The sequence below is a fragment of the Clupea harengus genome, chromosome 13, assembly GCF_900700415.2.
Source record: "Clupea harengus chromosome 13, Ch_v2.0.2, whole genome shotgun sequence".
Taxonomy (NCBI): Eukaryota; Metazoa; Chordata; class Actinopteri; order Clupeiformes; family Clupeidae; genus Clupea; species Clupea harengus.
In genome coordinates this window covers 21,931,632-21,957,888 of record NC_045164.1, presented here as the reverse complement: position 1 = coordinate 21,957,888, position 26,257 = coordinate 21,931,632, and the positions used below count along the sequence as shown (strand labels likewise).

The 26,257-nt window shown below is 46.2% G+C and overlaps 1 protein-coding gene across 1 annotated transcript in view; it reads left to right on the top strand.

The window, feature by feature from the left end:
* Positions 1–6,301: 6,301 nt before the first annotated feature.
* Positions 6,302–26,257, top strand: part of LOC105893426 (adhesion G protein-coupled receptor A3) — a 144,278-nt gene continuing 124,322 nt past the window's right edge. The window contains exon 1 of the mRNA XM_031578689.2: positions 6,302–7,034. Within this exon, the coding sequence (XP_031434549.1) occupies positions 6,814–7,034 (221 nt within the window). The 5' untranslated portion in view covers positions 6,302–6,813. The remainder of the gene's footprint in view (positions 7,035–26,257) is intronic.

The window sequence follows — 26,257 nt, the reverse complement described above, 5'->3', positions numbered from 1 at the left end:
GTATGTGTGTGGGTGTGTGTGTGTGAGAGAGAGAGAGAGAGTGAGTGTGTGTGTGTGTGTGTGCGTGTGCGTGTGTGTGCGGACCACATCGGGATTAAAGAGCCTGAGTCTCTGGAAACACAAACAAAGCCAAACAGAAATGACGGCTGTCGTGCGTGATGACAAGGAGAGCGAGTACCGTAAACGGCGTCATCACGGACACGCCTCGCCGGTTCCCCCTGGTTCCCCCTAGTTTCCACGCCAGAGATGCCTACAAACACCCCTCCATCTCTCCCTCCCCAGATTCCCCATCCTCCGGTTCCCACAGATAAAACACAGGCTCACGAGATGACAGGAAAAGAGCGGAGCTATAGACTGAACAAAGGAAGCCTCTTCCCTGGCCTCACCAGGGCCATGTGTAGCCTGGACAGCGGGGGGGGGGGGGGGGGGCAAAGCTTGATTCCTTGTCCGTTTGCACACATCCACTGAAGGGGTTGGGGAGGCTGCCGAGAGCTGAGCCACTAAAGAAGACATCAGAGGAACATGACAGGGCAGAAAGTCTTTTAATAGCCTTGGCATGAAGGCACCGAGTCCGATCCTCCGCCCCCTAAAATGTCTCGGATAACGCGGCGTGAAATCCTGGCCGTGGGAGAATGCGTCGTGTCATCTCGTCTCCGTGCAGACCTGCTTCACCCCCCCCCCCTGTGAAACAGCTACCAATTATCCCACCAGGCCGAGTGGAGCGCACCAGTGCTGGCCAGCTCGATTCACTGGGACAATGAATAATAGAGGATCCCTCTCACGGTTCTGCTATACACGAGGTTAAAGGTCAGCCCTGTTCTGTACCCTCTTGGGGATCACGGATTTATTACATCACACAACAACTGAGCCCTTTCTTTTGCACACAGCCATGCAATCATACTATACCATCAAGGGCACACGTTATTCTCACTGTGAAAAACGAAGTGAATGAACATTGCTGATATACTCTGTGTGAAAAATATTGGTTTATATAAATCTTTCTCTTACACAAGAACAATAAGCAATTTCAGTTCATATAGGGTATCTCAGGGATGGGAGGTCTAATCAGACCGATATTGAGTTTCTCCGCGGTGAAAAAAGAACACGCACACTCAGTTCACAGAGGAGAGTAAGAGGCTGGAGAGGTGCAAGATTATTTATGAAGTACCTGAAAAAAAACATCATGCACTCAAACCACTTCATGACATTCTTACAGGTGCTCTATAATAGGTAAATTGAATGTACTTCTCTATACATATAATTTAATGTATGACACTCTTCAGTCTTTTTCCTTTGAAAAGGTTTTATACACGGGTTGGGTGGCTACTTATTTGCCTCTCTGTGTGCACATGCATCTGTATTTGTAGACACGAGAAAATGAAGTCTGAATTTGTGCGTCAGCTTTGATTGTGTCTCCGTGCATGTACAAACATTACATCCCATTCACAGTCGAGAAAAGCAAAGGGGGCAAGAACAGAAGGATTACACGGACAGGCAGCTCTGAGGACAAGTGAGAGGATGGGGCCCGAGACGCTCGTCTCTATCCATGGGAAGCAGCTCTCCCAGGGGAAAAAGCGTCTATTCATTTGGCGCCTTCTTCCAGTCGCCCCGGATTAGCTGCCGGGGACTTCGATGCTTTGGAGGGCAGGAGTCACCCACGGCATGACTCCGCTGGGCCCGTGCTGTCACACATGCCGGCAGCAGCGGGCCGAGATACATTTGTCTGGCCGGGCTGAGCTCACAATGGGAGTGGGAGTATAGCGAATGGGCCACAATAAAGCGGGGAAGGAATAAAAAAAAAAAAAACGAATTAGAATAATTGAATGTCATTATCTTCATTTAAAAAAAGAAGAAAAGGGATGGCTGTGGCAGTGTGTTAGTCAGTCAGTTAAGGTGGCCTGTTTCTCGGGGGCATTTTTTGTCCGCCTGGTCTGGTGTGCCCGGGGAGTCGGCGCGGTTGTTTTGGAAGCAGTGGGTGCCCGTGTGCTGCCACGTCCCTCTTCGAGCCAGAACCTCAGCATGGCAGCGAGCCCTGGTGGCTGGGCCTGTCACCGGGTCCACCCTGTCACCGGAACACTGCGGACACACGCCGCCGCCGCCGCCAGCTCACATCATCGCACGTTAAAAACGGCTGCAGTCGACCGCGGATTAAAACCACGCTGGCCCCTCCCTTTTGACGAAACCCTTAATGAGATAAGCCAAAACAGCTGCTGCACCAGGCCAGAGACTTTTATGACCTCTCGAGGAGGCCTGTCTCGTTGGTTTCCTGGTACTTGAGAGTATCGGGAAATATCGCAGAGCTGTTTATAGATGTCACTTCCTCCACTTCCTCGTGCCATTGTGTACTGTAGAATTGATTTGACATTCATTTGGAAAAACACAAAGCACAGCTTTCCTTATAGGGGATCGCTAGAGATTCTGAGTTGCTGTTTCAAAAGAATCTGTGCTGTGCATCTAACACAATCAATGGACGACACTGAGAAACGCACTCTCTAAGCACCTTGTTTCATCTTTGTCTTGTTGACGTCCCCAACGTCACTCCCGATATTCTTGGAGTAAGGAGTCGTGAGCGGGGGGAAGACACAGCTGTGTGTGTTGATATCCATCCAGCACATCTATTTACCTGTCAGGGATTGTCTGTGTGTGTGTGTCGCCTTAAGGCACGTCACACTGGGTTGGCGTGTCCAGGAATAGCCATGTGTAACAGTAGCTATATATACAGTACAGCCTGTCTTTAGTGGATAGGCTTGAGGCTGAACTTATTTCTGATATTTTTATGTTATTGCATTTGTTGATATGATGTTGAAGATGTAACGTGAAATGACCATGATTTGGAAGAGTTTCTGCCCCAGCTGTATTTTTTTAAGGGCAATTTCCACAACAATGGAACACATAAGATGAGCTACCGTTGGCTTTCGAATGCTCGCCGAGTTAACTGGGGCTGCTCCGGGTAAAATGAAAAGCTCTGGCCAGCGGGCATATCAAACCCACAGTATTTTAATTGTAGGGTCTTCCTGAAGGAGACTTGTCAGTGAGCCAGGCAGAATGTGCTACTACAAAGCTCATCGCAATGGGAGATGGATGACACTGACCTTTCTTCACTGATATGGTTCCCAATTTCATTTGGCCAGGCATGTGCACAAACAGACCCCTTTTTTCCCTTTCAGTTGCTGATAATTTCCCTTGCACACATGACACAGGCTATAAATATAGTGTGGGGAAGATTAGACAGAGAAAATCAGCGGTGTGTCCCCGGCCAGGAAGAAAGAAAAACAAATCATTCAGACCCCATGAAGTTATAATTAAGCTTTTGTCGCTCCGATGCGGTAGCGATGTGAGGTGCTTGTAAATATTTAGTGAGGATCATGATTGCCTCATACCTCGTGCTCATTTGTCTTTGTCACGACAGAAAAATGGAGAACTACGAGTGCTAACACACGTCGTGGCCGTCAGACGAGCGATTGGGGAAACAGGAGCAGCGTATCGAGACGGCATTCCAAAACGGTTCGAAACCATTAACTTTGTCGTTCCATTACGCACTAATGAAAGAGTCCTCCTCTCATGGTCTTACAGTAATAGCCCACGATAACTAATTGCTTGTCACTCCTCCACGGGAACAGACTTGTGCGAGTTTCCCCCCTGCCTGACATGTTGCAGTCTTTCACTGTCCATTTTGTTTTGTTTATCACATTGCTCATCTCGTCGACTTGAGAATCTCTCCCCCCTCCGCCACAAGGAAAAAAAAATATTTAGGCAGCGGCCACGGCCTTTCGTGATTTCTCTGCTTCCCATTAGAGACGAGACACAAGTAGCCTGGTTTTTGGCGGCCGGTGGCCCACGTCCAACGAGTTCCTGCCGCTGTTCCATTAAAGATTTATCTCCTCGGATGATGATGAAGATGATGTCAGCTCTATCCTGCCTGTCCCTGGGGCCGGCTAGATGGGGGGAAGATTCCCTCAAACTTTCCGCAGCAAGGTGAAAGTACATCTGTGTAAACAATCCATACGGGGAGGCAAGGGAGCAACAATGGGGAGTAAGGAGGGTTACTCAAGGAGGTAGCTACATTTTTATTATTTAGGAATTAGCCCACAGAACGGAAAAGTATGCAAAGTATGTAAAAGACTACCTTTTTCTTTTCTTGAGGATGAAGTGCGAACGGTTTAGCTATCAAGTTAACAGCTAACGAGACGAGAGGATTTAGGCAGGTTAGCAAGGAGAATTAAGACCTTCGCATTCTTTCTATCTTATCTCTCTGTTCTCTCTTTTTTGTCTCCTTTCACACATTCACTCTCTCATTCCCATCCTCCCCTTCTCCCCCTCTTTCAATCTCTCTCTCTCTCTCCACCTCTCTTTCTCTCCCTCTCTCTCTCTCCACCTCTCTCCCTCTCTCTCTCTCCACCTCTCTCTCTCTCTATCTGGTGCTAACAGTCTCTCTGTGGGACAGGGTGGGTAATGAGAGAGGAATTTGGTGTGGGGAGTGAGCAGCGCGGCACTGGGCTCAGGGGAAGCACTTCACCCCTGCTGCCTCCCAGCCTCACTGCAGCTGCTAGGGCTTCTGTCTCACACTCACACACACACACACACACACACACACACACACACACACACACACACACACACACACACACACACACACACACAGCCACACACACACACAGCCACACACACACACACACACACACACACACACACACACACACACACACACACACACACACACACACGATAATCACATACATTCAACAGGCTGCCGCGCGCGTGATTGATGTCCCTGTGCTAAACTGTGTAGCCTCCTCCTCCCTCAAACACAGAAGAGAGAGAGAGAGAGAGAGAGAGAAAGAGAGAGAGAGAGAGGGAGATAGAAAGCAAGAGGGGAATAGATAGTGAGGGAAAATATATAGAAAGACACAGATAGAGAAGGAGATACACAGCGGGATGTTGAGGAAAAGAGATGGAAAGAGTGCTCAAGGGAGGGAGAAAGAGAGAGAGAGAGAGAGAAAATAGAGAGAAAGAGTGATGGAGAAAGAGGGCCACAGACAAAGGGAGAGAGCGAGTGCATGGGAGTGGGAGAAAGAGAGAGAGAGTGCATGGGAGTGGGAGAAAGAGAGAGAGAGAGAGAAAGAAACACCTCTTCATCTTGGGCTCCTGAGAGTTCTGAGCGGAGCAGTGAGTATTGCGTCTCCCTTCTCCCACACAAGTCAAACCTCACTCGAGCGTAATGGATCTATCCCCATAGTGGGGGACACTCAATAGCTGCATGCAGACAACAGAAGGCAAGCCTGCTCCCTGTCCTGTTAATGGGCCATGTCATGCATTCATCTGCCATGTCCACAGCTGAACTCAGGCGTACTCAAGTACCAATACCAATTTCACCTCTCCCATCATGAAGTCATGGTTGCCAAGAGATAAAGCACATTATTTCACTTGAAAAAAAAGAGAGTTCATTTTGCTTCAATTTGTATAAAAGCTAAAATAGAGGCATGTATCTCTCATGAATAGAATAGGAGAGCAATTACTTCCAGTCTCGCTCAGCATGGGATCAAGCTTGTAACCTAGAAACCAAATAAGCACAGAAAATGAGGGACTTTGGCATCACAACGCAACAAGGCATGTCTGCCACAATATAAAAAGTCTGTCAAAACCTGAGGTTTCAATTTTAGCATCGGGCACAAGACTAGCCTATATACCTGAGATCTCTGCCTGAGTCACATTCTTCTAAACTAGCTTGCCATCATCAAGACCTGGTGCTCCATGATTAGACATGGAGTTTGGATTTCAGCAAGTTAACTTGTTTTGTTGCTTTGCTACAGTATTCTAAAAATATCTTTACATTGAGGAAATCTGTATTTTTATATTACGTAAGTGGAAGCCAATGCAGTTTTACAAAAACAGACAAGAACATCAGAGGTATATGCCATACATACTTAAAGATATAAGTAGGTCTATTGCATACTTGAATCTGTTTTTATTTCTAACCACATCCTTGCTAAAGTAAAGGGCTAGTCTATCAAATTTCTCGCAACTTACTGATAGTTGTTAGGTTATTTTGTCAATGCTATCGCTTTCATGTTCACAGAATTGGATATTACAACATTAAATATGCTTTAAAATACAAGGGGAAATACCAGCAACATAGCTATAGAATTTCAGCGCTCTGAGTAATTCCATTAGCAATTTGTCAAGTCCTATATGCCTCATTTGGAAAATTAAGCAGCATTCAGTCATGTGGTGAATTCTGAGCCAATAAAAACACCGAGGTTCTTTCAGTTGGTCCCCCCCAGGAAGGAGGGACTTCGCCGGTTTCCCAATGAGTGGGAATGCACGAGCAAGGAACAACCTGTTGATAGTTGTGATACCGTACGGACGCACTATGTAACTTTTTTACGCAATGGAAAATATGCACAGGATCTCAAGAGATTGACGAAGTTCAGCTAGAGGCTGGACAGCCTGAAAGCGGAACAAACCGTTATGCCATGCACGGGAAAGAAATATCGCGGATATCGTAGGATAGCTGGATTAACTTTTGAAAGTTGTCACTTTACGTCTACCTCTAACCATGCCGTTGGAAGTGCACAAGTATAGCACTCATCGATTCAGAAGCTATCGAACAAATGTGATGTTGTTATAATACTTTTCCATTCAGTTTTCTACAAGACGCTACGACACTTTCTCAAGAGAACGGGGACAGGTGACTCCAGCGCAGTCAACGTGTCCTGTCACCTATGCACACACGCTATGACATGACCTCAATCGATTCCTCGTTAAGGGAATGAATGCCTTAACAACTTGTACTTTGTGACAGAAATTTCCCAAATGATGAAACTCCTCACGTTACTTTGTGTCGTTTTGGGATTGTGGAGGAGTGTATCAACCAACAGGAACTGCCCAGACCTGATTATTGACAGCTGTCATTGCACTTCGGAAAGGTCGAAGGAGCTGAGCAGGCAAAACGTCCGCGTCAAAGTCGTGTGCAACGACGCAGACTTGCTTGACACTTTGCAGCCCAGTTTTCTTCCAAATACGACAGTTTCCCTGTAAGTATGATCAATTTGAATGAGTTGGTATAACAACTTCAGCAGCGGTGGTGGGTGTGTCAGCTGAAGCTTGCAACTTACTTTGGCTGGTGACGAAATTATAGAGATGTCATTGAATAGTTTGGTGGTTCCAAGAACACCCTTAATTAAAAGTTAGATAGTTTGTCATGATACACGACAACCTCTACAGAGAGACATACTCTGGAATGGAAGGGTAGTGCCATTCGTTTAGCTAATCATCGAGCAAGACGAAAAGTAACAGCACGTTTATTTTTTTTAAATGGAGTTAAAACTAAGCATGTGTATTTCCAGTTCTCCCATTTATAAAACCCATCCTTGCAATCAGTGGTTGGAGGAAAAGGAAATATTTCCTGTCGTCTTGTCTCCATAGCCTTAATAATCCCTTGTATCCCAATGGCCTCTCACTTGGAGGAAAATGTGGTCCATTTATCTTCATTAATTAATTTAGCACAGACTAAATGGCTCACTTTTGAAACTGTATGCAAGAAATTTTAAAGTAGGCTAACTGATATGATTCTAAACTTTTTAAAACTGCCTCACTACTTCATACATTACTGCGATACTGGAAGGATGGATATGAAATCATAATTTGCAGGGACACTTTAAAACATCACAGGACCTTTATAGTGACAATGAGTGCAGAGGCAATTTGAAATAGGTGGCACGTTAAGAAATAACTCATCCAGCGCTGTGACTTATGTTTCATTCACTTTAAATTACCTTGTCCTCCTTTCCATTATGCTCACAGATATCACAGAGATACTGCATTTCCTCAAGTGAAATGGCGGTTTTCATATTTAGCTATCAGGAATGCAGGGAGGAACATAAACTTTGCGACAGCAGATATATATTAAAAGCATAGGTCAATGTTAAAAAATGTACTAATACTTTTCAGGCCACGTGTGTCCTTGACAAGCATAGCTGTGTTCCACCTGGAAGTGTAGCAGAAATTAAAAGAACTCCTGCCTCAAGTTGCTTTCTTTAACCTTTTTAGTACATCAAGGGGTTTGCTGAAGGATGTGTAGAACTCATGTTTCTATCATAATGTTAAATGTGTAACCACAATTTGCCTTGATGATATTTTTGCTACAAGGCTTATTTTGGTTTAATACCACACCGTAAAGGTAGGCAACGGACATGACATACTAGAGTAGTATAATAGCAAAACATAATAGAATATTTTACTATATAACAGTTATTATGAGTAGTATACAGTGATGGAGACTTAATTTGCATTGGATAAGATAATGGTTATGGACGCATACCCTAAGGTCAGATAAAATACATATTCCCAACATAAAATGCAATGGCGCCATTTATCAAGAGGTATGCACTACTCTTTTTAGAATTCAAGTGTTACACCCACTTGTTATGTTATAAACCACAAATGTAATACAAACCAGCACTTTTTAAAGATTATGATCCCACAAATGTAATAATTGTTGCCTACCACAGACTAAATAACTAATTTTCCACAAACGTAATAAATAATAATGTTAAGTTTGTTGGAAGTTGACATTTTGTTATTACATCAAATGTAATAAATGACATATATACTATATTGAAATTGTACTTGTTATATCAGTTGTAAAAGTATGTTTTCACAAATGTTCGCCATCTAATTAAATTTCCAGACCATTTTTTTAGATTCTTTAGTTTTTAGATTGATTGAGTGTTTTGTGTGTATTAGGCTATGTCCATCATATAGTTACAGGCCAAGCTGCATAAATGTTCCTTCCCACAATGCTAATATATTCAAATAACTTTTTGCCAATATATTTAAATAACTCCCTGCTAATATATTAAAATAACTTCCTGCAAATGTAATGATTTTTATATTTGTGGGGAATTATTTTGTGGTAGGCAACAATTATTAGGTTTGTAGGGATGTCTGCGGGATCATTATCTTTAAGTGCAGATTTGTGTTACGTTTGTGTTTTATAACGTTTATGGCAAGTTATTACATGTGTGGGTGTAACAATGCAGTATGCATTCTGAAACGTGGAATTGCTGAAAAGTGAACGTGAAGTAATGATTCATCTCATCTTATGAGAGTTCCATAATTAAACTTAGCATTTTGTGCATGTATAAACAGTGATTGTGTTTCCTTATAGAATACTATTATCACTATATATGTTGTATAACCTTCAAATATGCATAAAGACTTATTTTGTGTTAAGTCGTTACATTTCCCCTCTCCAAGGTGACATAATGATTAATTTGCTTAAGTGTTTTCCATGGATTTAAATGTTGCTTTGGCTTGTGTTGTGAGCCAAGGCTAAGCCTTAAAGTTGAGAAATGGCAAGAAATGGTTGTGTTGTTTAGGAGGGAGTGTTTATATTAGTTCAGACCAGCATGGAGAAACAAGTGACCTCTGGAAACACCTTTCTTTATTTAAATGTTTCTCTTACTCAGGCGTTTCTATCACTTCACTCATGTCTCTGTGCATGTTCATATCTGGGGGCTGCACGCCGCCGGGACTCGGAAGGCCAAGGCTGGCCAGGAAGCTTTTGCCCCTCCGCTCCCCTTGCACTAGGAAACATGACCTTTATCAACCTGGAGTGGCCTCCCACGTCTCACTTTTGTTTTTGCCTGCTGTGAAAACAAACAGCACCCTGCGAGGGAAGTGTGCACATGTCGGATCTCACAGAGGTGGCTAAACAGCCCGGGACAGAGCTAAATGCTCTCCCTCTGGCCTCCTTCAACCACCCCTAACCCCCATTACACACACACACACACACACACACACACACACACACACACACACACACACACACACACACACACACAGACATACCTAAAACCCATTAGCCCAATGCTGAAACCCACTTAAGCAACTTATGAGCCTTTTGCTATCAGCACATGGCAGGTAATACTGGACACCTACTTGGAGGGATCCACCTTTAATGAGCGGAGCACTGCGTCTACATGGTCCATAGTGGTGTTTGTGGGTGTGTGTGTGTTTGTGTGTGTGCTCACTCTTTATGTTACTGGGTATTTGGTTATAGGCGTGTGTGTGTGTGTGTGTGTGTGTGTGTGTGTGTGTGTGTGTGTGTGTGTTTGTGTGTGTGTGTGTGTGTGTGTGTGCTCACTCTTTATGTTACTGGCTATTTGCGCATGAAACTTTGTCTCGCCAGTCAAAAAAAAAAGCAGAAGTATCGCCAGAGGTTGTAGTTGCACATGTCCGTGCTGTTACTTGAGCCTCAAGACAAAAGCAGAATCACTCGGTGTGCCTTTAGGTTTGCTGTCCAGATGATTTGGATCACGCTATATGTTGTTTATAGTGTCTGTGTCAGCCAGTCGTTTCCATTGCTGCAGATGTCAGGCATATGAGAACAAACAAGGCGTTTCAGGAATGCCTGCTGACTCGAGATGTGATACGGCAGCAGCATCACAGGATGATGTGGCTTGGAAATGCCCTTTTTTCATTCACACACACACACACACACACACACACACACACACACACACACACACACACACACACAGACACTCTGGGCACTGCAGTGCCCCTCTCGCCCTCTTTAGAGGTGCACCCTGACTGCACGGGAAAGTAACACAAGTTTGAGCCGGACTTGGAGGTCAAGCTGACCTTGAGGTTGTTCTGTTGTGACTCTCTGGCATTTTCCCTGGCAAATGGATCACAGGGTATTCTATCTGACACCTGTCTGCCTGACACACAAACACACATACACACACGCACGCACACACATACACACACACATGCACCTGCATGTGAAACCCAGATGAGCCTGTGGGAACAATGTGTGTAAGAGAGACAGAGAGAGAAAGAGAGATAGAAAGAGATAGAGTGAAAGGGAAAGAGGAGAGTGAGAGGGATGTGTCTACGGGGTGAAAAGCAGGACAAATGAGACGGTGCAGTGGTGAGAAGAGATGCAGGAGGACAACAGTTGTGATGGGGCTGATGCAGCGGGGTGGGGGGTGGGGGGGGGGTGATGGGGCTGATGGATGCAGCCGGGTGGTGGGGGATGCTTCCCATGACTGGATCTGAGCTTTGCACTTACATAACGAAGGGCCGCCTCATTCTGCATTCATTCTCACAGCATCTATGATGGAGCATTTCTCCTCTCGAAGATTCTCACTCTTCTTGTAGGAAGGTATTTGTTTGGGTGTTTGGGATTATATGTTGAGAATAAAAAACATGGGTGTTGCAAATGCAAATTCCACCCCTGTGACCAAAAAAGAGCCCGATAGGAATGTTGCAGTCTCTGATTTGGGTGCAAGGATAGGACTGTGGCGACGGGTGCCAATTTGGACAATTAAGTTGAAGAGCAGATTGGTCAATTTCCCTGCCTTAAATCAGAACGCTAGATATTGCTACAGAAATGCTGTAGACATTTCTCTTGCATTCCTTAGAGATGTCAGATTGGTAAAGGGGAAACTGTCTAATTCAAAGCTTTAACTGTGAAAACCAGCTACTTAGTAATTATAGAGAGACTAGCTTTTTTGTTGTTTTTTCTAAACAATTTTGTTTAAAAGAGTTTTTCTTTTTTACCTCCAACAGTTTCCTGTTTTGCGTATATTGTGTACATCTTGCATTTCTAACAGGCATGAATATTTCAAGCCCAGATGGACGTTAGGCACTTTAGGCATTGCTGTGCTCGCTGATGTTGTGTTTGCTGTGTTTATGACCCAGTTAGGAGCGACTGTAGAGAGTGAGTCCTCCTCTCGTGTGACGGGCTGCTTTTGAACTGAGCTGATAGCCTTTTGAAGTGCAAGCTGTCAGCACTCCTGGATGGTGAGAACCTGGGGTCCACGGTGTCAGTGTCTAGCCTTAGGCTGCCCCCCCCACCCCCACCCCCCGAAACAGTTATATGAAGGGTTATACAAAGGGGAAAAAAGTGTCACTTATCAGAGGAAAATTGACTTTGATAATTTTAATATCTGATAACTCCTCCTTAGGCACTTTCCCTTGAAATCATGAACTCCTCACTCCTCTCACTCCTCACTCCTCACTCCTCTCACTCCTCCCTCTTCACTCACACTCCTCACTCCACCCTCCACCCTCCTCACTCCTCTCACTCCTCACTCCTCACTCCTCACTCCTCTCACTCCTCACTCCTCACTCATAACACTCTTTACTCCTCACTCCTCACTCCTCTCACTCCTCTCACTCCTCTCACTCCACACTCCTCACTCCTCACTCCTCACTCATAACACTCCACACTCCACACTCCTCACTCCTCACTCATAACACTCCTCACTCCTCACTCCTCTCACTCCTCTCACTCCACACTCCACACTCCTCACTCCTCACTCATAACACTCCTCACTCCTCACTCCTCTCACTCCACACTCCTCACTCCTCACTCCTCACTCATAACACTCCTCACTCCTCACTCCTCACTCCTCACTCCTCACCACCCTCCTCACTCCTCTCTCCTCTCACTCCTCACTCCTCTCACTCCTCACTCCTCACTCCTCTCACTCCTCACTCCTCACACTCCACCCTCCTCACTCCTCACTCCTCACACTCCTCACTCCTCACTCCTCTCACTCCTCACTCCTCACTCCTCACTCATAACACTCCTCACTCCTCACTCCTCTCACTCCTCTCACTCCACACTCCTCACTCCTCACTCCTCACTCATAACACTCCTCACTCCTCACTCCTCACTCCTCACTCCTCACCACCCTCCTCACTCCTCTCTCCTCTCACTCCTCACTCCTCTCACTCCTCACTCCTCACTCCTCTCACTCCTCACTCCTCACACTCCACCCTCCTCACTCCTCACTCCTCACTCCTCACTCCTCACTCCTCTCACTCCTCACTCCTCACTCATAACACTCCTCACTCCTCACTCATAACACTCCTCACTCCTCACTCCTCACTCCTCACTCCTCTCACTCCTCACTCCTCTCACTCTTCACTCCTCACTGAGAGGTGGTGGATGCTGAGAGTCACTGCTGCAGTGGGAGTCCGGGGCCAGCTGAAATGGAGTGCTGTGAGGAATCATCCAGTCGCTCGCCCCGTGTGCAATAAAAGAGTGGGGCGCAGTGACAGGAAACTGCTAACAAGTGGCGCCATCCTTCATGATGACGATCTCTGTGCCGGTAGCAACACGGGCTGAGGTCCAATTGTTTCCCATCATCCGTTCCCCCCCCCCCCCCTTCTTGTTCTTGCTCCTCTGAGCACTGTCGTAAAGGAATCTCAATATGGATGTTAAAACAGTTTTAGCCCGACACAGGCCAAATACAGTATTCAGCTACAGACTCCTGCTAGTTGTTCCCCTGCTTTCATGACCACACAGACGGCTTAGACAAACCCCAGTAGTGCGTGGTGCTGAGCCCCCTGTTTTTACAAGTGGTTCAGTCCAACTCACTATAACTTTTTGCTGTCTGCTGGGGTTCTAGATCATTCACATTCTGGGCTCTGGAAACACTCACAGGGAAAATGGAGAGAAAGAAGCACTTACCAAAGCTCTGTTTCGAGGGACGACAGACCTTTTATAGAATATTTACCATGTGAAACACCACTAATGTACCTGTATGTACAGACGTATAGGTCCCTACATAGACATAATAGAAAAGCTGACGTTCATTCAGTCGGTCTTGTTATTGTTGTAGCCGTATGCAGTGCGACCACAGACACTGGGAAGGAAGGACGGCCTTTAGAAAACAGTGTCTGCCTTTGGATCCAAGAGTGTCTCCAGTGACTGTGTCCCTTCAAGCTATGAAAACAGTGCCACTCCATCCTCTACGCTGAGTGATCGCTCCGCCGCAGCTGAAATTGATGGTTTCTTCCGAAACTTTTAATAGCACTTTGTTTTAGAACGAGGTGCTTTGGGTTTATTTTATGGCTCTAATTTCCACAAGCATTAGGAAGCGGGAGATTAGTGGCTTGCCCACTGTGTACACTCATTCAGTTTATGCAAGCGCGCGCGCGATCAGCGGTTTTTATTGTGTCATCAATAAAATGACTCAGGTTACAAACGATTGTTTCATGGCTTCAGCTTTGGGGAAGATTCTCAATAAAGCCGCAAAGCAATTAAGTGATCTCAAGCATATGGTCGTGACCTGAGAAATAATAATAATAATAATAATAATAATAATAATAATACCACCCTAACGCACAAAGAAGCCTGCTGATCTCCACGGCTACACCTCGGGAAACTCAAGAATGTGTCTGAGGGCGTTGAGAGTGTCAAACGTCTAAAAATATTAAGAAAAAAAATAAGAGGCCTGCCAAGGATATGCTCCTTGGGCTGCAGATCCTGCCTCCCTCCTTCTGGAGCTGGATAAATACAGGGGTTATTTAAACTGTCGTAAGTCTGGTGTCCCACTGACAGTCGAAACCCTCAGAAGTATGTTGTGCTCTTCGGCTTCTTATAACATCGTAAAAATTTGACACTTTAATCCATTCGGCGATTCGAGCTTCTCTTTTTTTTGCTGGGTGTGATCGCTTCATGGCAATTATAGCAGCTTCATTTGTAAATGTGCAAACAAATTTAAAATTAAACTCTGATAGATACGCTGTCTGATTTAGCAAATTATAGATCAAGTGCACGTGTGCAAAAGCATCAAAATAGAAAATGAGCCGTCTTATGATGGTGTCATGGTGTACATTCACAAACCTTCATATCAATTTATAACACTGTCAGCCCCCTCCCCTCCCCTCCCCTCCCCCCTCTCTCTTTCTCTCATCTCAACCCCACTCCTCAGATAATCAGATTAATGCACATGATCTAAGATGACACTCCTTTTCCATGAGATCACATCACACCAGGGTGGGCCGAATGCATCTGTAAATACATAATCTCCCATTTGTGCTCTTCGCAGGGGATCCCTGTTGCTCAAACGGCACGCAGCGCTGCGATCACAGACGTCACCCCCACTGGGAACACTCTCACTGAGAGGGATTAGTCATTCAATGCACTCAATTTGTAACGAAAGGGCTGGTAACGGACTAAAGACGATTAGAAGTATTCACCTGCTATCTCGGTACGTGCCGACAGGCAGCTGTCCCACCCCCTTCCTGATGGTGGCGGTGCCATGGGAGGAGTCCCTCGGTTCTCCGTCCCGGTCCTATTCGCAGCTCTCCTAATACCCACTTGAACTCCAGAGCAATGTCTGTTTCGCGTCCAAGGTCAATGTTAGTCGATATGAAATATGTTATTTTGGTTAGCTGTTTCTAGTAACCCGATATTATAGAATAACACAGGGTTTGGACGTTTCAGTAGAAGCGGCTGGAAAGCCTGGGGCCGGCCTCTCTGGATGTTTGTAATAGTTCACATTTTGATCTTTCCCCTACTTGGGTCCCTGTGATTGGTGTCTCTGGATCACAGCAATTTGAGTTATTTTCGGTTCTGCCATTTTTATAATAAATGAGTCGGGAATTCTTTCTTTGGGTGCACTGCAGACTCCTGCTAACAGGGAATTCTTAGAGCGCGTCCGCGATGGGGACCACTGACTATGGTGTGTGTGTGTTTGGGGGGGTGCATGGGGGTGGGGAATTAGATTGATTGTGTGTTTGTGAGAAACATAGAGAGAAAGAAAGAAATATTATGTGTGTGTGTGTGTGTGTGTGTGTGTGTGTGTGTGTGTGTGTGTGTGTGTGTGTGTGTGTGTGTGTGTGTGTGTGTGTGTGTGTGTGTGTGTGTGTGTGTGTGTGTGTGTGTGTGTGTGTGTGTGTGTGTGATAAAGAGTGAATGTCTTGCGATATGAGGGCTGGGATGAGGGACAGGGATGGGAGTTACAAGGCCCAGATGTTATTAATAATGTCAAGATCCCACAGAGCAGCACACTAATCGGGCCAGACACTTTTCCGGTATCTATTCCCCCCATCAACCAGTTCACACTAGCCAGACACACTGCTTTACATTAGGCCTGGAAGCAAAATCGATGCAGTTTAGCGTTGTCGGATTTTGTCAGATATCGTTAGCCTGGTGCAGACAGCCAGTATCCACGGCTTTCATTGAGATCTGAAAACATTGCATTGTAGTCCACTTGTGCTTGTGGGATGTGCTTGTGCTAATGAGTGTAGATCTGAATTGTTATGAAAGGGATTCACAGCACAAACAACTTACATCAGAGTGAGGCTACATAGAGGCATCCAGCCTAGTAAATTATTGAACCTAGTCGACATGAACCAGAACATTTTTTCCCTTGAAAAAGGCCTTTCCAAAACTTGAGATAACATCATCTAAATGTGGCATCTTTTCTTACCCCCCTCAACGGTTATAAAAAGTGCCTTTTTTTAGTGTCAGTGACGCCAAACTTGATATACTGTACGGACATGTTGTAACTTGTGTGTGTGTTTGTTTGTGTGATGGCAAATGTAGATGTGGACTTCCATGATTACACAGGCCTTAACCGTTTCCTGTTCAGATTGTTTAGAGAAAGAGAGAGAGAGAGAGAGAGAAAGGGTGAGAAAGAGACAGAGAGATAGATGACATAGCCCATTTGCTGAGCCCTTTGCTGGGTGAGACAAACATTTAATGCGCCTGCCTTCTCTGAACGCTGCTTATCCTTGGAGAACATAATTGATATTGTAAATACAAAGTTGGAAGGACACTCTTGGATTTCGCCACAGCCCTGTTTACATAATGTACAAATTATGTTTTGCCTCTGATTTCCTGGAGGTTGCACAGAGGCCTGGTGAAAAGAGAGAGAGAGGGAGAGAGAGAGAGAGAGAGAGAAAAGAAAGGATGGAGAAACAGAGGCATGCAGGGGTCACGGCCCAGCTGCTTCATCCGCCCCATAAACAGAGCAGGACACGCTCGAGTTTGCACAAACAGAAGCACCCTGTCTGTGCGACGGCTCCCCTCGCGCCGAGGGCCAGTGTACGGCAGAGGCAGCGCTGAGAGAGAGATGGCTGGGACGGCGCGGCGCGGTGCTGTGGTGAGCTCGTCAGCCATGGCCCCCAGGAACTCACCCCACAGCCTGCTGCTTTCCCTCTGTCTGTGTGTGTGTGTGTGTGTGTGTGTGCGTGTGTGTGTGTGCGTGTGTGCGTGTGCGTGTGTGTGTGGGTGTGTTGTTGGTTTTTCTGGGGCAGTGTTTTGCTTCTGAGGGCTTGATGTTGATATTTTCAGTGTGTCCTTGAGTTTATGTGTGGTCTAATTGCTGCACGGAGTTTTTCTTTTATTTCTTCCTTTTTTGTCGGTAGCTCCTTTTCATCAGGGTGCCGGCAGTACCCTGCTCAGATTTGTGGTTTGTCATATGTTGGTTATTTCAAATGAACTTGAGAAATTGCCCTTTTATCTGGGTTTATTTACAGACATCCCAGCCTCTGAATCAATATGGCATCCAACTAAAGAGAAATTAATCTACACTGCACTGTGAGTTTTTGCGACTTCCCCTGTGGAATTATCGCTCTTTGTTTGAGAAGACTTTTTTGTGGGGGGGGGGGGGCAGTGTTCCTCACCTCCTTGCTGCTGTTGAGAATATCTCGATGGCTGTTCCCAGGAGCCCATCTGTGGTGATAAGATCAGGGTGGGATTCTGATGAATGGGAGGAGGAAGCAGGCTTCAGCGTGGCTTCCTGACAGCACGGTCGCGGGGTTGAGCTGGAAGAGCTCAGAGGTGCAGCTGCAGATGCATGCCCGCTGCTCCGATCAGCCCCACTTCAGTCACATCTCACTAGCCTCGAGGGGTCAAAGGCAGTCCTCGGAGATGACAGCTGACTGGGGAGTAGATATGGCCTGGGTCAGCTAGACCAGATCTAGATCCACCTCTGACTCAGCAATGTCAGGGTGCTGTTTTTTTGGGGGGTTTCCTTTGAAGGATGCATTAAGGTTTTTTTTTCACATTTTCTTCCTATAAAATCATGGTATCATCATGGTTTCATTCCTCCCTTCCATCAGACTTCAGGCTGGGCCTGGGCTGGGCCAGGCGGATCCGTGCCAGATGTGACCCAGACTCGGGCCCCGTCCGTCTTTGGGTCTGCCACGCTGTGGGGCATAATATAGTTATAAAGATGCATTGAGGTATATTCACATTTCCTTCCTGTGAAATGCAGGGGAATAATCTGTTCTGTCATACCTTTAGTGTGTGATTCACAGCAGAGGATGGTTTTCTTTGATCTTCCAAGACCTGGTGGCCTACAGAAGGATGCGCTGTCCCATATGAATGTCAGATATTCACAGAGGTCATAAAGGCACGATATCACGTATTACGCTTTTCAATTTTGGATCCGTCAGCAGATCTTGAACCACCCGTGACCGCAGGCTCTCGTTTCAAACAGACTTTCTCAGCACCATCAATTCCATTAGCAGGCCTTACTCTTGGTATCATTTACTCTGCCCAAGGTGTGTTCAATAATTCTGCAATACACAGGGCAAATGGGGACCCGGCTATTCATTATCCCCTCCGTCACATTGAGTTGTGGTGAAGGTTTTCAATTGAGTTTGACACCTACACGATGGGAATAATTCCACAGTGCTGGGCGTATTAAGGTCATTCGGCGTATACCGGCTGTTAAGCGATTGCTGGTGACAGTTAACTCTCCTTCCCCACAGGGTTTTTATCAGTGGCCTGTTTTTAAGTCTTTCTGGGAAAAGAAAGATTTCATGGGGTGCTTCATTGTTTTGTTCACGCTGTACTGTGATGGAGTTCTGCAGTTTTTGCCGGCTTTCAGCAGTATTTTCTATCTGGGATTTTTGCTTACTGTACAAGTACTGTGTGAATATTTTCTTTTCATTGAAAGGCTAATAGCCAGGCCATTCACAGTGAATGAAAGTGTCAAAGGTTCATTCAGGCAAAGGAATACAACTGAAAAGAGATCTGATAGCTGTAGTTCCTTTTTAAAGTAAAACAGAGTTGTGTTCTCTGAATGAAATCTCAGATTCATGATTTCCATATTCATAACTACCAGACGCAGAGATTTACTTGTGCCCGTCTCCTGATGACATTACAAGTGCCAAGGACTCCTAACGATCCCCATTCATTAAAGTCTGTGACGCCATGTGATGCCATTTTGCCGTGTTCCGCTCCACACGCTGTCACATGATGTGTGCTAACTGGCTGCGGTGTGGGTGTTGAAATGCTAATTTACTTTAATTGTGCCGAGCGTAAATGAGTTGTTTGTTTTGGGGGTCGCCGCCCGACTGGGTCTGAGTCATCAGGGCCATAAACTGCTTCAGTGGCCATGAAGGAACAAATGAGAGCTGACTCGAAGTGAGGTTCTTAAGATGCAGAGTCAAGAGAGAGAGAGAGTGTGTGTGTGTGTGTGTGTGTGTGTGTGTGTGTGTGTGTTTGACAGAGAGAGAGAGAGAAAATTGCTTGCCTGGCATTAACTATTCAACATTATCCAGGTTGCCAAAACTGGCTAGTCAGACTTTACTGAACTTATTCCCTGGACTTAATTCTTCCCACTAACTGTGGCGCATCATATTTTATGTTGTTGAGTCCCAAGCTTCTCAAGGTTCCGTGCACCATGTAAAATATATACATGGTTTAGTTTCAGGCTCTGTTTGGTTTCATTTATACTTTTAATTAAACTCAGGTTTTATTACTGCAAATAATGTTAGACAGCAGTGCTGTCAGCTGAAAATGCTTGAATATCTCAGGGAGGTCTGCAATACCAGGCCTCAGTTCAGAATCTGAAAGTCTATTGTTCAAGTTTCGAATTAAATTTCAAAGACCCAGGTACGGATGTGTTTGTTGTTTGTTGGTGCAGTTCGGTTTCTTCTGTGTGTGTGTGTGTGTGTGTGTGTGTGTGGATGTGTGGATGTATTTTTGTTTGTGTGTTTGCGCGTGTGTGTGCCTGTGTGTGTACGTGTGTGTTTGTGAATGTTTACGTGTGCATGTGTTTGTGTCTGTGTCTGTGTCTGTGTCTGTGTCTGTGTCTGTGTCTGTGTGTGTGTGTGTGTGTGTGTGTGTGTGTGTGTGTGTGTGTGTGTGTGTGCGTGGGGGGAGGGCACATGGTTGTATCTCGTACAGATGTGACTCTGGCAGGGGAAGTGTCATTTCAGCTGGGAGGCTTCGGAATGGAGGATGTGTAAGCTGGCATGGAGGGCTAAAGGAATGCGTCACCACGGTGACTTGTGACACCTCCCAATTACCGCCGTTTCCACGGACACTCTCCCCAGGGCTCACGGCCTGACCTTGGAGGATGAGGAAGAGGCGGCACTGAGCCGACCTTGCCTGCGAAGAGGAGTGTGTGTATATGTGCGTATGTGTATGTAAATGTGAGTATGTTTGAATGTGTGTGTGTGAGTGGGTGTGTAAAAGTGTATATGTGCAAAAGTGTGTGTGTGTGTGTCTCTGTGTGAGAGAGAGAAAGTGTCTGAACGCATGTGTGTTAATGTGTGTGTGTGTGTGTGTGTGTGAGAGAGATAGAGAGAGCGTGTGTGTGTGTGTGTGTGTGTGTGTGTGTGTGTGAGAGAGAGAGAGAGAGAGAGAAAGTGTCTGAATGCATGTGTGTTAATGTGTGTGTGTGTGTGTGTGAGAGAGAGTGTGTGTGTGTGTGTGTGTATGAGAGAGAGAAAGTGTCTGAATGCATGCGTGTTAATTTGTGTGTGTGTGTGAGAGATTGTGAGTGTGAGTGTGTGTGTGTGTGTGGGTGTTTGGGTGGGTGGGTGTGAGAGAGAGAGCGAGTGTGTGTGTGTGTGTGTGTGTGTGGGTGTTTGGGTGGGTGGGTGTGAGAGAGCGAGTGTGTGTGTGTGTGTGTGTGGGGGTGTTTGGTGGGTGGGTGGGGACGGGCAGATGGAGTGTGGTGACGTGCATGTTAAGCAAGCTTGTCTGGTGTGTGCCCCCCCCCCCCCCTGCCTCTCCTCTCCTCCGCTCTGACAGGATGATATAAGGTCTTGCAAGAGCGATCAATATTCCACGAGATACCAAATCTGAAAGGGAAGGAATGGCAGCCTGGTGTGTGTGTGTGTGTGTGTGTGTGTGTGTGTGTGTGTGTGTGTGTGTGTGTGTGTGTGTGTGTGTGTGTGTGTGTGTGTGTGTGTGTGTGTGTGTGTGTGTGTGTGTGTGTGTGAATGGCAGCCTGGTGTGTGTGCCTAGTTGAAGTAATGCGGATCAAGGTAGAAGGAGAATGTGCTGCATTAATCAGAGGACCTTCATTCTTTCTCTCTCGTTCTCACTCACTCGCTCACTCTCTTTCTTTATCCTCTCTCTCTCTCTTCTATCTGACACCTCTTGTGATCACTTTCTCTTTCATTTTTTCCTTCTCCTTTATTCTTTCTCTCACTCTCTCTCTCCATGTCTCTCTCTCTCTCACACACACACACACACACACACACACACACACACACACACAATCTCTCTCAGTCACTTTTTCCCCTCTGTTCCCCTGTAGGCCTCTAACTTCCATCTCAGCATTCAAAATAATTTACATTTACATTTACATTTACATTTAGTCATTTAGCAGACGCTTTTGTCCAAAGCGACGTACAAGGGAGAGAACAGTCAAGCTAAGAGCAATAAAAAAGCATGGTGTAACAATAAATACTACTTTACATGAGAATTAGAAAAACAACAACCTAGAAAAGAGGAAAAAGAAGTGCAGGAATGTAACTGCTGAAGTGCAAGTTAAGCGCTAGTCAGGTGCCAGTTAGGAGGGGAGGTGCTCTCTGAAGAGTTGGGTCTTCAAAAGCTTCTTGAAGGTAGAGAGGGACGCCCCTGCTCTGGTAGTACTAGGCAGTTCGTTCCACCAACGTGGAACTATAAATGAAAATAGTCTGGATTGCCGTGCTTGCACGGACGGCAGTGCCAAACGACGCTCACTAGACGAGCGCAGCGTCCTGGGTGTAACATTTGCCCTTACAAGAGCATTTAGGTAGGTGGGAGCAGAACCAGTAAGCACTCTGTAGGCAAGCATAAGTGACTTGAACTTAATGCGAGCAGCTACTGGCAGCCAGTGGAGCTCGATGAGTAGCGGGGTGACGTGTGCCCTTTTCGGTTGGTTGAACACCAGACGCGCCGCCGCGTTCTGGATCATCTGTAGTGGTTTCACCACGCAAGCCGGCAGGCCCGTTAGGAGGGCGTTGCAGTAGTCAAGGCAGGAACTCACCAAGGTTTGCACCAGCAGCTGGGTGGCATACTGGGTTAGGTACGGCCTGATTTTTGCGGATGTTGTATAGCGCAAAGCGGCACGACCTGGAGACAGAGGCGATGTGGGCCGTGAAGGTCAGTTGGTCATCAATAATGACCCCGAGGTTTCTTGCTGTTTTGGATGGAGCAAGAGATAAAGAGTCAGTATTGATCTTGATGTTGTGGTGGATGACCTGTTTGGCTGGGAAGACCATCAGTTCCGTTTTGGCCAGGTTCAGCTGAAGGTGGTGATTTTTCATCCATGTGGATATATCAGCGAGACAGTCCGAAATCCGCGTCGAGACGTGGTGTCCTCAGGAGGGAAAGACAGAAACAGTGAAGTATCATCGGCATAACAGTGGTAGGAAAAACCATGCGAGCGGATGATAGGGCCCAACGAGGTGGTGTAAATGGCAAAGAGAAGTGGTCCCCATCACCGAGCCTTGGGGCACCCCAGTGGTGAGGCGGTGAGGTACAGACAGATGACCTTGCCATGACACGTTGAACGAGCGGCCCAGTGAGGTAGGATTCAAACCAGGAGTGCGCATTGCCAGAAATGCCCATACTTGACAGTATGGACAGAAGGATGCGGTGGTTGACTGTATCAAACGCAGCTGATAAGTCAAGCAGGACGAGAGCCGAGGATTGAGCTGCTGCTCTAGCTGTTTTTAAGGCCTCCATTACAGACAACAGGGCTGTTTCGGTGGAGTGACCGCTTTTGAAGCCAGACTGGTTCGGATCGAGGAGATTGTTCTTTGACAGGAACTCGGTGACCTGTTTGGAAGCTGCCCTCTCAATGGTTTTAGATAGGAGCGTGAGAAGTGAGACCGGTCGATAGTTTTCCACCTGAGTGGGATCGAGAGACGGCTTCTTGAGCAGCGGCGTTACCCGAGCCACTTTGAAAAAGAGAAGGAAATGTTCCAGAATTAAATGAAGCATTAATCACCTGTGTTATTGCCGGTAAGACGGCAGGCGATATGGCTTGAAGGATGTTGGATGGGATGGGGTCCAGCGGGCATGTAGTTGGACGGCTACCTGTTAGGATTTTGGAGACCTCACTCTCGCTGAGAGGGATGAAAGAAGGAAAAAGATGAGCTATTGACGGTTGCCGCCCTTAGGGGAGGGGGACAGTTGGTCGAACTGTTGCCCGATGGCTGCCACTTTCTCTGTGAAAAAGGAAGCAAAGTTATCAGCAGTGAGGTTAGTAGCTGGGGGGGGAGGAGGAGGTAGAGCAGAGTTTTGAAGGTGGAGAATAGTTTCCGAGCGTCAGTTTGCACCGTTGATTTTGTCATTGAAAAAAGTCTTCTTAGCAGCAGTGATGCTGGATGAGAAGGAGGCCAGCAGTGTCTGGTAGCTTGCAAGATCGTCCAGCGCGGCAGATTTGTGCCACTTTCTCTCAGCCGCTCTGAGATTGGAGCGCTTGCGTTCGGAGGGTATCACTCAGCCACGAATGAGACTGGGTAGATCGAGCAGGTCTGGTGGAAAGTGGACACAAGCTGTCCAAGCATGAGCTCAGAGTGGAGCAGAGAGCTTCGGTGGCATCATTGACACCTAGTGAGGAGAAAGTGGATAAAGGTGGAAGAGCAGAAGAAACCAGAGAGGAAAAGTGGGTGGGAGAGAGGTTGCGGAGGTTGCGCCGGAACGAGACCATCGGAGGGGGGACAGAGGGTTGCTCAATGAGGCCGAACATCGAAGCGAATGAAGAAGTGGTCCGAGCAATGCAGAGGGGTTACCGTAGGTTGTCCGTGGTGCAGTTCCGAGCAAGGATGAGGTCAAGCTCTTTTCCTGCTTTGTGAGTTGGAGGAGTGGGGACCTGTTGTAGGTCGAACGAGTGAACCAGGGTTCGAAAGTCCAGCTGAGTTGGGATTGTCTAGGTGGATGTTCATGTCGCCAAGGATGAGTGTTGGACACTCCTGCTCAGGGATGGATGACAGCAGGGTGTCCAGCTCATGGACGAAATCACCCTGCTGTCCTGGTGGACGGTAGATAACAATCACATAAGTTTAACAGGAGCAGTTTACCATAATTGCATGATATTCAAAGGAGGCATACCTGTTTGAGGGCAGCAGTGGAGTGAATTTCCAGTTGTCTGAAATCAGCAGCCCCGTCCCACCTCCACGACCAGATGGCCGGGGAGTATGGGAGAAGGCATAGTTGGTGGAGAGTGCTGCCGGGTAGCATTGTCTTCAGGTGTGATCCATGTCTCCGTGAGAGCTAAGAGCCCTAGGGAGAGGTGGTTGGCATAACCTGAGATGAAATCAGCTTTCTTGACTGCAGACTGACAGTTCCACAGGCCAACAGAGAAAGAGGTTACAGTGGATGAGGTTTGTTGAAGTGAGCGGAGGGTTACCCAGGTTGCGCTGCCGTCTGCTGCGCTGTGATCTTTTTTGGCAACCAGTGACAACAGAGATGCTACTGTGACACATGGCTATGGCAGAGTCAAAATGAAAAAGTTTAACCTTGTTTGTGACCTTGTTTTCGGTGGATTGTACAGGTAGACTTGTACGTCTTTACCCAAAAAGGTCTTCACACGAAAAGGGCTGAAACACGAGGGCTGACACTTCCGCTGACGCTTCAGCAGCAGCCCTATGGAAGTAGCATGCTCACTGATTGCACCTGGCTGAAGGCCCTCCCAGATCTTGATTACACAAAAGTGGCTGATTGTTGGAGGTGTGGGCTTGACAAAACCTTGGCTTGAGTGAAACTAACTTGGCAAACAGGGTAATTGCCAAGATAGTGCAAATTCAGAGTAATCCAAGTAATCTAGGTACAATTTAACTAGAAAAGCAGTACATAACTACACACACACAGTCCTTAAAGCCCTCTAGCTTTCTCTGAAGTATTAAGACTGTAGTAAGCTCTTATATACCTGCTGTCCAGTGAAACAGGCCCTCCCAGATCTTGATTACACAAAAGTGGCTGATTGTTGGAGGTGTGGCTTGACAAACCTTGGGCTTGAGTGAAACTAACTTGGCAAACAGGGTAATTTGCCAAGATAGTGCAAATTTCAGAGTAATCCAAGTAATCTAGGTACAATTTAACTAGAAAAGCAGTACATAACTAACACACACACAGTCCTTAAAGCCCTCTAGCTTTCTCTGAAGTAATTAAGACTGTAGTAAGCTCTTATATACCTTGCTGTCCAGTGAAACAGGCCCTCCCAGATCTTGATTACACAAAAGTGGCTGATTGTTGGAGGTGTGGCTTGACAACCTTGGCTTGAGTGAAACTAACTTGGCAAACAGGGGTAATTGGCCAAGGATAGTGCAAATTCAGAGTAATCCAGTAATCTAGGTACAAATTTAACTAGAAAAGCAGTACATAACTACACACACACAGTCCTTAAAGCCCTCTAGCTTTCTCTGAAGTAATTAAGACTGTAGTAAGCTCTTATATACCTGCTGTCCAGTGAAACAGGCCCTCCCAGATCTTGATTACACAAAAGTGGCTGATTGTTGGAGGTGTGGCTTGACAAACCTTGGCTTGAGTGAAACTAACTTGGCAAACAGGGTAATTGCCAAGATAGTGCAAATTCAGAGTAATCCAAGTAATCTAGGTACAATTTAACTAGAAAAGCAGTACATAACTACACACACACAGTCCTTAAAGCCCTCTAGCTTTCTCTGAAGTAATTAAGACTGTAGTAAGCTCTTATATACCTGCTGTCCAGTGAAACAGGCCCTCCCAGATCTTGATTACACAAAAGTGGCTGATTGTTGGAGGTGTGGCTTGACAAACCTTGGCTTGAGTGAAACTAACTTGGCAAACAGGGTAATTGCCAAGATAGTGCAAATTCAGAGTAATCCAAGTAATCTAGGTACAATTTAACTAGAAAAGCAGTACATAACTACACACACACAGTCCTTAAAGCCCTCTAGCTTTCTCTGAAGTAATTAAGACTGTAGTAAGCTCTTATATACCTGCTGTCCAGTGAAACAGGCCCTCCCAGATCTTGATTACACAAAAGTGGCTGATTGTTGGAGGTGTGGCTTGACAAACCTTGGCTTGAGTGAAACTAAACTTGGCAAACAGGGTAATTGCCAAGATAGTGCAAATTCAGAGTAATCCAAGTAATCTAGGTACAATTTAACTAGAAAAGCAGTACATAACTACACACACACAGTCCTTAAAGCCCTCTAGCTTTCTCTGAAGTAATTAAGACTGTAGTAAGCTCTTATATACCTGCTGTCCAGTGAAACAGGCCCT